The sequence below is a fragment of the Macaca thibetana genome, chromosome 1 (genome assembly GCF_024542745.1).
Source record: "Macaca thibetana thibetana isolate TM-01 chromosome 1, ASM2454274v1, whole genome shotgun sequence".
NCBI classification, from domain to species: domain Eukaryota; kingdom Metazoa; phylum Chordata; class Mammalia; order Primates; family Cercopithecidae; genus Macaca; species Macaca thibetana.
The window spans coordinates 86534699-86547198 of NC_065578.1; the positions used below are offsets into that span (position 1 = coordinate 86534699).

Below are 12500 nucleotides of genomic sequence, written 5' to 3' on the forward strand. Positions count from 1 at the left end.
TTCTTAATCCACAACTTGAAAGTCCTTGTACCAGAATTAAAAATTAGGAAATTATACAAATATCCAAGTCATGTAGTATTAGAAGATATTCCAGAGGGAAAAATTGGTGATCAACAGTTGTCCAGCACCCCCAGTACTGGATAGTTTCAGATCTATTTTAATCTCCTTAATAAGTCCTATAGCTATGCAAGTGAGTGCATTTTGATAACTGCTGTGCCTAATTTGTAACAATTACTGTCAACCTTCAGTTAAGAGACTGTTCATTCCACACTGGCCCAGAAAAGAGTGAAATGTGTGACTCGTGTGCATAATTTTATTCACATCATATTTCATACTGATTATGTATTGATGACATTGATTCATTTACTCTTTACAGCGCCACTTGCATGGATATTAAATCTTATTGACCACAGATGAATTTTAATTTCAGATTGGTGATAGATTTTTCCATCAGCTCTGATAGTATGTTTGACTTTTTCATCATTAACCCAGGCAATCACACAGCACTGAGTTATTGCATTGAAACAAAAAGTGCACACTTCACTTGGTAATTCTTTATGGATTTACAATAGGAACTTCATTAATGTCTGTAGTAAGGATCACAAAAAAAAAAAAACAACAACATTTATCTGCAAATAGGAATTTAGCAAGCTTCAAAAATCTCGGGGAAAATAGACTTCTTTGTCTTCTGTAATGCATTTTCTTAGTGCGGTGGTAGAGGTGGGTGGATGACAAATATTTGAAAACTTTTAACCATTAAAATTATGCTGCCATATTTTGATGCAGCATATTTGATTTCATATTTGATGAAAAGGTTCCCTTGCTCAAGTTTATGAGGTAATTTTAACTGTATGTTCCGTTTCTTAGTGTTAATTACATGAAATTATGTGCACTTTAATTTATTAATATGGGAAGCTACATAGAATAACCATTTTAAGAATAAAAGTCAAACTCTTTAATTGGAAACTAACCAGTCACTGCTGATGAGGCATTTCAAGCTTCTTCAAGGAGTGCCTAGACATATAAATGCTTAAAGGTTTTTATGATCTGGATTCTAATGAAGTGAATCTACAGGGCAGAGTTGAGAACAATGAATGAGTAACAAATATTTTGAGGTACCTATTCAAAATAGAGGCAAAGCTGTTTGTAGTTACTAGCAAAAAAGAAAAAATATGCTAGGAATAAAATGGTAGACCTGTCCGCTCCTGATGTCAAAGCTTAATTTTTCCCCGAGTTAGAGCTTCACTTTGTTGCTGGTTTTATACCATTTCTTTCTCTGACTTAGCAAAGTACTATACAAAAAAATGATTGTTGCAGTTCACCAGCATGCATGGTGAGAATGAAAGGATGTAGAAATGAGATGGAAAATGTTGCTAGATTGTGAAGCACTGAATACAGGCAATAGCAATGTTAGGTAGGGACTAAGTATAAAGCATACCTGAGAAATATGAGCAGGCTTTCATACCATCTTTTACAGTATAAGGTGGCGTAAATTTAGAGGTGTTAGGGAGGAGAACTGCAGAAAAACCAGGTTTACCTGTTGATGAGATTACATGTATTGTGCCTTTCATTGAAATCTGTTTTCTACACCTTTTCCAGGATGGCAGTGGTAGGGTATTCATTTTGGAACACTAAATATATTTTAGGCAATGAATAAGAACCTATTAGTGTATATTTTCTTAATGTTGGAAGACAAAAAAGAGACGGGTGGCCTTCAAAAATTAATAGCTCTTAAAAGGCACAAGGAAATACAATTTAAGGATATGTTCTTGTCAGACCTTGGTGAGAAGCTGTGTTTTAGGGGTGCTGTTAATTAAGAACATTTCCCCGTTGGCATAAGTGTCTCACATTTTTGCCCTTGGTGCTCAGCTCACCATGAGCACGGTCAATTCACAAGGTAGTTTTTATAAATAAAGGTTTTGGGCAAGCTGAACATGGTCCAGAGAGATATTAATGAGAGGGCAAGGGGGAAGAGTTAATGAAAACACACTTCCTGATGGAACATAAACTGCTTTTTGGAACTGGAGAGGCTCTAAAATTATTTTCCCAAAACCCTGTGGCGTTTCTTTTCTGGAGGCGATGAGATGGGGAGAAATGACAAATGGCTTTGTTTTATTATTTTCTCTTCTCTTGTTCTCCATATTTTTGGTAGGGAAAATTGGACATTTATTTTGGCCGTTTTCCTTCTATTCGCAGAATCAATTACATTTTTGGTGTATTATGCGTGGTAAATACACTCAAGCATCCTCTGGCTTAAAAGCAATGAGTTGATTATTCGAACATCCCTTCTTTAAAGGCAGTTAATTGCATGGAAAATATAGGCCCCCATTGTCTGGTCCCTTTAAACTTTTATTCGGAGATTTGTTCCCAGGGTCTGGGCTGTGTAGTGGTTGTTCTGCATCATTGGCTGTTGTATATTCCAAGAAAAATAATTTTAAGCTTTTAAATCATACAGTGATTGAAGTCTTGCATTTCAGATGGACTGAAATCTCAGGCCACTAGTTTTCAAGGATCTACAACATTTTGTAACCTATATCACTTAAAGGAGGCTTGGCTAGCTTCGGGAGAATACTGCCTTCTAGAGGGTTATGTGAATCAGGAATTGTGGCTAATTTTTTCTTTTGTAGATTGCTGCCTGTTCTGGAATTTTTTTCTTCCACTCAAAAGTGTGATGGTACCATCTAGAATTATCTGTGCTTTTCAGTGGAACAGAGTTAGATCACATCTCTTTAGTTGGAGGAAAATTCAGTGAGTGTTCTAGTTGACATGTCACTTCGCAGTTCCCCCATAGTTACATAATTGGTGTTGTGTGTGTCCATCGTAGAGGACATTTGATGCTCATTTATTAAATATGCTTGCTGGCTGCTGCCGCATCTTTGTTCTGGACAGACAAATTACCTTTCTCACACTGAGCTTCCACTCTGGGGAATTAAGCCTCCACCACTTTAATTAGCTTAGAAGTGGGGGGTTGCAGTTCCTAATAGACTACAGGCTTTTTGTAAGTTAGGGAAAGAGTGAAATGAGAACTTCTGGGAAGCTCAAAATGTCATTTAAAAACCATAAAAACCTAATATATATTATTTCATTTTGGTAATTGCAAACAGATTGTATTTGACAAGTGTGTGGATTTCCATTTCTGACTTAGACATTGAAGCTACCCTTGCATTGAACTATGTTCTTTTTTCTATCACAAGTCATTAACACATTACATGTATTGATTCACATATTTGTGTAACTATAGCAGACATAGCAGATAGGAAATAGTGAAAAATATGTGAATATTTGTACATAGAAATTTTCATACAGACACACATACACCTATAGGTAGTACCAAATGGGTGAATATTTTTCACATGGGGATATCAGAATAATAATGATAACTGCCATTATTCGTTGAGGTTTTATTAAGGGCCAAGCACTGTTGAAAGTGCTCCCCTATGTATTATGTAATTATCATAACAGCGTCATTATCCCTTCTTTAAAGATGAGGAAACTGAGACACAAGCAGTTTAAGCAACATTCCTAAAGGTTACACGGTTGAGTTTATTAACCCCAAACTTCCTGGGTAGGAACTTGTCTTGAAGTGTCCCCGCTATTTAAAAAATTCAAGATCCCACTGCTGGGCAAGATGTTACATTCCTTTTGGAAAGACACTTTCTCTTAACAGAGTTAAGCAATTAATTGTAGTACTTTACACCAGAAACTTTCTGAGTGTCCATTTTCTGTCTCATTTTCTTTGCTAGTAAAACTGCAGAAAATGTTATGCTTTAGTTCTTCACTGCCAGAGTAAGTAGCATAGAAAGCCTCTATCAAGTCACAGTTGGAAAGTAATCTAATACAAGAAGATTAGCGAATGTGGGGAAGACAAAAGCAGTCATATTTGAGTTTAATATCTCTCAAATTTAGCATTTTAGCTAAGATGCCCGTTTTTATTTCTTGCAGGTCTGCTAAAAGGTCAGAGTAATGCAGAATGCGTGCCTTCATCTCAGATTTGTTCATCACAGGTGGATCCCATGTGTCTTCAATAGACAAGTCACCTTTGTAGCTAGCACCAGTGCCAGCTCCATGCCATTGCACCTTCTTTAGTCTTGATTGCCCTTCCCGCATTTATTGGTGTATTAAAATGACTGAATATGAACATTAAGGACTCCATGAACCTGGGCTAATGGGAGACTGTAGAGAAAATGAAAAAAGATCCACCAGAGGACATCTTGGGGGGGGGGAGGGAGCTGGGGGGGAGGGAAATGACTAATGAAGCTAATTAAAAGAAGCATTCAAATCTGCTTTCTACCCTCATTAACAATTAGCAGGGCACTGGCCAGAGTTTGTACCCTGTGTTTTACCTTAACAACATTCTATTTGCTCTTTGTATATTTAAGTGTTGTAAGGAAACGTGTTTCAATCAAAACTGAACATGAGATAAAGGAAAGAGATGTGGCTTTTGTGATATTCTATCACAAACACTTATTGTATCTCTGTAAAATACAATGTATGTATGCATGTAAGTGTTTTGTCCTAATGTTGCTACTCCCATGGCAAAGAAAAAAAAAAAAGAATGAAAAAAAGAAAAAAAAATTGGAAAAAAAATCAGGCTCATAGCAGCTACTGTGTAGAAAATTCCCCCACTTCTAATTTGCTGAATGAAGAAAAAAAAAATCTTTTATTTGTGATATTTTCAGAGACATTTGCTCTAGTATGGTGTATTTAAATAATAAAAACTTAAAAGAAAAAATATTTAATGGTGTTTGGGTTTAAACACTGCTTTTTCTTTTCTGTATTTTGGAAACATTCAGTTTTTATTGTTGAATAACAAGCTCACTTTAAATTTGAAGGAGTTGAGGGAGGTGGTATATTTATTTAGCTCTTGACCAGTAAGATATTCTTCAAATTACTTAACCACGCCATCCATTATTGGCAGGGGTACAAAGCAAAATTTCTAACAGTCCTTTCTATAAGTCAAGAATATTCTGTTAACAGCATTTCGTTACACTTCTAGATCACAGTAAGTCTTTTGTGTTTATATATAAATACTTGAGTATCCACTATTTTGTTTATTCTTTTTCTCAATAGCAAAGCCTTGGGTATTGATGAAAAGTATGTTAAAAAAAAAATATATATATATATATGACACAACCATCCTGCTCTCTTACCAAGTTTATAGCTTTTGAAGGAAGTCACAATTTCTAAGTCATAACTGTACATATTTTGAAACTCACCTAGTTGTAGGGACCCAGAGTTCTTTTATAGTGATCTTTGATGGGTGAAGTAGCTGTTTCCTGGTGACCTTTAGGCTCGTGTGGTCGGCTATAAGATATGTTTATTTTGTTTTGCTCCTAGACTTCTTGACTGACTCTGCCTTTCTGTATGTATTTTGGGGGAAGATTCTGACTTCATTTAGTCTTAGTCTTGAGATACTGAGTTGCTGGTTGCAGGCAGCAGAATGTCCACGACAGCGCCTGCACTGCCCGCAGAGCTGCCCTCCGGAAAACATGTGGGTATAACACAGCTAGTGCTAGAAGGAGGAAAACCAAATAGGCCTGCAGGCTGAGGTGGTACTGCCAGCTTCCTTAGATGTGAGCAAATTTCAACTATAACTTCCATCACAGACTAATAAAACCAGGTGTGTGAACACTAGTATTTAAAATTTTCTTTTTTAAGATGGCATTTATTTTGTTCCAGAAAAGCGCCTGGTGTAGACCCTCCCTCTGAGAATAGCCATGGAGCCATGTAGAGAGGTCTAGCCCAGCACATCTCAACTACCAGTCAGCTTCCCTTTGAGAAATGTGCTCACTTCCTGTTTTCAGAGATTCCAGGGCAGGGGGGAAAAAAATCAGTTGCTTGAACCTCAAACCTAGAGGAGATTGTAAAGGCAGAAGTGAATAGTTTTGTTAGAACCTTATAAAAACAAAATGCAAGGAAATAATATGAAGAAATCACATATATATCTGTTTGAATTAGATGTCTGTCTGAATTAGATCCTTGGGGAATTTCTTCAAGCTAGTTGCTGGTTCTTATATTTGTTTTTGTTTTTGTTTTTTTCCTTTAAGAAACTTTCTCAAGGAAGTTAGACTGGGATGGTAAAGGGGGAAATATGTTAATGAGATTGCAGGCATTTTCTATATTCTTTTTGGCATGAGCACTCATGTCCCTGATAGTGTACAAATTCAAAGGAGGTGGTTAATAATTTTAGTAAATAATATATTGTGGCATTTAGTGATGTGGAGGGCTAAGGTCATTACAGACTTTAAATAAACTATTATATGGCTGGTTCCTCAAGCACTGCTGCGTATTTAATAATGAGCTTCTAAAAGCATTTCTTAAGTTGCAGACCTATAAGATTACAAATGTCACTCATGTTAGTATAATCCACATGCAAGTGATGAAGCCTTCTCTTTGATGTGCTAAATTGGAGAAGGACTAATGGAGCTATGAATATACAATAGAACATATTTAAGTAGTAGTCTTGCTTTAGGTAAAACACTTTCTTGAAACCAGAGGCATTTCAAACAATAAAACCTGGCTCTAATGGGGATGCTCTGTGTGGATGGAAAGCTACTAAAAACACTCAGGTTTATTCAGATGTGAGCAGCGATTGTGTGCAGTTCCTCCCCCAACCTCAGCATTGCTTAGGAAAAAAAAAAAGTCTATGAGTTTATTCTACCTTTCATCCATTGCGTTTGTGATGTTACTAGTTAGCGAGATGGACACTTCTTTTGAAAGGATTTACTTAATATTAAGCATGTCATAGAGCAAGATGGCCCCCAGTCCCTACAAGCAAGTGCAATTAAAAATAAAAGCAAACGTTACTTAGCCCTGCTGAACCAATAAAAAAAATTATGTTTATGATACATATAAATGTCTCAATCATGCAAATTGTCACTCTTGCTAATGAAACAATTTTGTAAAAAGATTGTCCTCTAAAAGGGTTTAATGTTTTTTACCTATCTAACTGTCTAGTTAGATTTACACATCCCGCAAGGCAGGGGAGCCTGAAGCTTTTCCAAACCAAATTGTTTGCCACTAGAAACTATTTTCAGCTCTTTCATGATTTATTAGGAAATAGTTTAACCTGGACTGTAGTGTCTTATAAAATACAAAATGAGAAAACTGTCACACCAAAATGAAGTTGTGAAATTGTCATCCTCTTAATATTAGCTGTGTTTAAATTCTTTTGCCCTTATTAACAGATATTTGAAACAACTGAGCATCCAAAATGAAGCCCTTAAAGGGCTTCAAATGTCAATATAGTAAGATTCTAATGTCTACTACTATTTATATAAAATGTTTCTTAGGGCCCATAAATCATATAACAGTGAACCCAAGATCTACATATGGAGTCTAGTGAAGAGTTTCTGTGTAGCCTAATTGTATTTAAATTAAGGAAATCAAAAAATCCTTTCACCCTTCACCCCAAAGACCCCTTCACCCTTCACCAGGGAGTTCTGTCCTGGGTGCTGTCCCACCTATGACTCCTTTAAGAGGCCATTGGAAAAAGGCCATTTACAAGTTAATGTTACTTGTAGCTTTGTTACTAAGACTCACCTATTGTTAGTCCAGCCAAGTCACAGAAATGCTTATTGCAGTTAAATAGCAATTTGTTTCCATGAAACTGCAATTAAAGTATTACTGAGCAGCCATTTTAGATTGGCAGTGCTCTGAACGCATGTTAAACAGGCAGCTACTCCCACTGGCAGAGTCTGAGATCTGACTAGCAGCAAAGTGTAACACATTCACCGATGCTGGGTACCTAGTTAAAGAGGCATTTGTAGCCCTCTTCTCCCATAGTGAACATGCTGAGAGCAATGACAAGCGGGGGCTGATTTTTGGAAGGTGAACTTGCAACTTACCTCAAGTGAATACTGTTTTCAGTTGTACAAGAAGTGCTTTATGCTAGTAGATACGTGCATGTTTCCTAGAGGGAATGTTTTCAAGTTCAGATTGATTCTGCTGAGAATGGACGGCAACTCGGAGGCCTCAAGCCAATAATGTACTACAGGCCCTGACATGTTACAGCTGTGTAAACAGGGCCATTCTATTTCCTAAATCACAACTAATAAAGCAGAGGATGAAAATCAATTGATTCTGTTATAAGTTCTTTGAATGACACTGGAAAGTTGTTTAATGACTCCCTGTTAGAATGGACAAGCCTGAGTAGAGTCACCAAAGTACCGATTTTAATTGTCTCTCTCCCCTCAGAACCAGGGCAGGACAGCCTTTCCTAGGTATTGACATCATCACCACCAGATCAAAACCTGCTGGGAGAGGAAGGATCTGAACTGAGTTCTTCCAGTAGATCTGACATTCAGAATTTGTTGAGTGAGAAAGGTGAAGTGCAAAGGTTGCATTGAAAATGTGAAACATGGATGCAAGATCCTGAGAGAGAAAAAAGATTTCAGAGGTGGTGTTTTAAAATGCAATTAGCACTGAATTCTAACCAGTTGGAAACAATCATTAGCTCATGAGAACAGGAGGCATCTCACCTTCCTTCACTCTAGAACAACCCCCCATCTTGAACTAAGAGATTCACATCCTCAACTTCTTCAAAAACAATTTTTATATTTGTATGCTTTCACCTGTTGTTTGAGCTGCAAGTTTTGTCTTAAGAGTTTCTTCCTAAATTAATTTTTCATTTTTGGTGAATTGAATGTTTTTAGGAACTGTAAAGAGAATCTGAGGACAAACAGGATTTACAAATGAAGATTAATTATGAAACCTGGAAAGGAAATTGATTTCTTGGGTTGTTACTGTACCTTTTTCCTTACTTAAATAAGGTTTCGTAGGAATAGGTGTGTCTTAAATTCTATTTCTCTAAGGCCTCTGATTCAGTTTCTGTCATCAATCATGGGACTTAAACTTGCCATAAACCTTACATCTTTAAATACAATGTTTAATATAATAACTTTATCTTGGAGTTGCATAAAGCTTTGTAAATGTATTTATACATTTACGTTTACAATGAACAAGTACTTACACATGCAATATTATTAGGCCCTCATAATCCTTTGAATTATTATTCCCTCAGTTTTACAGATGAGGTAACTAAAGTTCAGGGAGATTACTTATTAAGCAGGGCTAAGAGAAAGGTCGAGGTTAGTGGGCACTTATTTTGGGTGTAGAATTTAAGGAGGTGTCAAAAAATCAGTAATTAAGATAATCTTTTAATGCAGCATTTTAAAATCAATGTAAAAAACATGATGAACAAAATGTCACAATTTTAAGTAGAGGTGGGGTCAATATTACTTTGGTTTTGCGGCAGCCTCCAACGTGTTGGGTGTTGTTATTAAGGCCCAGGGTCCCAGAATTGCTATTGAATGCTGGCATTTAGGACATTTTGGTAAAATTACCTGCACTGATGATGTGCTTTATCCTGTTAGCTATAACTAGTTTCTTTCCTCTTAAAAAAACATTGCATTTTGTCTTTATCCAACCTGAAATGCCAACTTATTTAGATTGCCCACATTTCAGCCTTGCTCTAAGAGATATTTCTTTTGAATTTTGAGAAATCTCAACTCCTTCATGATGAATATTTAGGTATAATTGATAATAACTCTGCCCACAAATTGTTGTTGCTGAGGAACAAGAACAAGACTTTCATAATCATATTAGTTCAGAAAGAAAAATGGATCAAAATACTCCATACAAAGTAGTAAAGGATGTGTTTAGAATGTTTGAATGAGCTGTGGCTTGAGCCACGTAAAAGACCTTACAATAAATTAGATTATATAAAAGTCATTTGTACTTGTATAAGTAGAAAAGAAGTAATACACATGAACAGTTTTAGGAAAAGTTTTTACATATTCTAGTGTGATGTAAAAAGTAGACATACCTCAAAGGAACTGATATTAGGATGGGAAAGCACTGAGACATTCAAAGAGAACAAATTATACCTTTACTTGTACACTAACAATTCTCAGATTATTTTAAAATTTTGTTGGCTGTACTTTCTATTTTCCCATTAATTGCTAGGGTTTAAAAAGATACAAAAAATTGTACTTTTTAAAATAAGTTACTTGAACAAGTAACATATTAAATCCAAGCTGCCTTTATTACAAAGGGAAAAATGGTTAAAAATATCTACTCCAATTTAATGAAACATTCTTTAATGTTGATATAAAATGGTGAAGCAAAAAGCAAAAAAGACTTATTTTTGTGTGTGTTTTTGCACAGACTGTTGACTGCAGTGGATTTGGGTGCCAAAGTACCAATTCTTAAAGCCCATAATTTCTATATGTTATTTCATGGGGTATCTCGCAACCCAATGGCCCTTTGCATGCTATCTTTTAGTCTTATTCTACTATGTGCAAAATGAGACTGAAGCTAGCCAGTATGTGTTTTTTTTAGTCCAAAGACTAAATTACCCTTCTCATTGGTTATGGATGGATATACATATATCCATCTTAGATTATAAGGACCTGGAAAAATATGTATAGATCAACATACCTATAGATTCAAACTACAGAATATCAATAGAAAAGGGCAAGATGCTTTGTAGATATGTGTACATTATGGCCTAAGGTCATAAATTAGTAAGTGAAGTCTGATGACAACACTGAGGAGTAGGCAAGATTTGCACCAGGTATGGAGGCTGCAGGACCTGTATACTCAATTACTTGGTTATACTACTCTATAGTATAACCAAAAACCATGATACATTCCAGTTTTTCAATAAATGCCATCTGTACCCAGAGCTGAATAGCCAGTACAAACCATACCCTGAATAATATTTACCAGTGGTGTTTCTTTTTTTTGGCAGTGGGTGGGAGTGGATGTTTATGAAATTGATAATAGATGAAATATTTTCTCTTAGAATTCTAGGCTATGAGGAAATTTCTGTCGTGATAAAAAGGAGGGTAGGGAGAATGGAAGGAACAATTTTCTAGATAAATAGCTCTGCGAGGGAGTTTAAGGGGCTGGGGTCTCTCACTGCAGTTCGGGAAGAAGGATGTACAGGCTCCACAAACACCCCTGCCGCACATCTCATTTCAATGGTTTTGTTTGTCTTATTTCACGACTGTCAACAAGACCCTCTGCCCTAACCACCCGCACAGGTGCTTTTGCTGTGTGTGGTAAAACTCAAGCTATGCTTTTGTGTACTTCAAGCTCCTGTAAGGCTGTGACATCAGGGGGTCTCAGACATTAGCAGAGTTGGCAGTTTTTGAAAGTTGATGTGATACAGCATTTGGTGACACTTCACAGGTGTGTCAGGGAGAGCTAAGGCGGAATGAAAATTGCAATAGAAAAAAAGCAGACTCCAATGCTCTTGATGAAGTTTGAGGTACCACTGTGGAAAAAAAGGCCTCTGGTTCATTAAAGCTACAGCCTCTGGAAATCGAATCCTTTCTTTCTCTGAGAGTAGAGGGAGGCAGTAGGAGTCAGAAGAAATGGAGGGGGCAGGTTTGAGTTTTCTGATTTGTTACTGAGTGAATCAGGAAGATAAACAGGCTTGATTTTCAAAAGACGGGCAATCCTAAATGGATTTCTGACACTGAGGTCTAGCTAGGCCTTTCTTTCTTCATGGGAATGGATATGATTCACGAAACTCCATCAACCACCTCATGCTGCAAGCAATTTTTTTTTACCCTCTTTAAGTAGTAAAACATGTTTTAAAGTTTTAAAAAAGAGGGAAAGAGAATTCAGGCTGGCTTTGGAGTTCTTGAAAACCAGACAGTCTTTGCTGTGGGTGAAGTAAAGGTGTAGCTATAATATTTTTCTCCCTAAGTTGTGTTCTATATTTTTTAGCCTGGAATTTGATTTCTAGTGGCCTACCAAAGCATTCTGCCTCTGGAATCCCCTTGTTTTGCATGCAGATGGCATGTTAATGAACTCTCTACTGTGCATTTTATCCCACTCTGGACACATTTGTGACATTATTTTTCAAAACTAAATGAGGTTAGGCAGTTGGTTGATTGGGCCTGATGAGAATTGGGTGACTAAGTTGAAAACATTCTCAAAACAGTACCCACTTACCCAGGGTTGCTGCTAGATGTTCTATGAAACAATCCTTCCCCACAAAAAAGGTAGTTGGATTTCCCTGCGTACATAGAGACTTGTAGAACTGTGTGCTTTCCAGACGGTGTGTGATCAATTTCATTCTAACACTAGGTAATTCTGGGCTGTCTTTTTGATTTCTTGAGTATCTGTGGGCATCTTGTGCATCTTTTCTTAAACTTAGGTTTCTACACCATCATCCCGACTAAGGGAGATCGTCAGTACTCGTTGTCTTGCGGGGAGTGTTATGACAATAAATGATGGACTATTGACCTCGTATTTTGTGCTTTGTGCCTTTTAGGAGGAAGGCGCTTGTGCCTCCCCACTCTCTCCTCTTATTTTAAAGCATGTAATAAAGCACATATTGCACTGTAGTGAAATAAGCACTAAACTGGGAGTCAGGAGACACTTGAAATTTAATTCTAGTCCTGAAAGGAAGTCAAATGGCAACTATGATTAAATTTGTCTTTCTAATCAAATATTAGCCATGGGCTAGTCATTTAATCTCACTA

The 12500-nt window shown here is 36.7% G+C and overlaps 1 protein-coding gene across 5 annotated transcripts in view; it reads left to right on the forward strand.

Moving 5' to 3' along the window:
- The window catches only part of LMO4 (LIM domain only 4), a 523833-nt gene extending 515757 nt beyond the window's left edge, over positions 1 to 8076 (forward strand). For 3 of the 5 annotated variants that reach the window (XM_050775340.1, XM_050775140.1, XM_050775071.1), the window contains one exon: positions 3943 to 8076. In XM_050775340.1, coding sequence (XP_050631297.1) covers positions 3943 to 3951 — 9 coding nt within the window. In that variant the 3' untranslated portion in view covers positions 3952 to 8076. The remainder of the gene's footprint in view (positions 1 to 3942) is intronic. The other 2 variants (XM_050775210.1, XM_050775268.1) reach the window with 1 other exon arrangement.
- The last annotated feature ends 4424 nt before the right edge of the window (positions 8077 to 12500 follow it).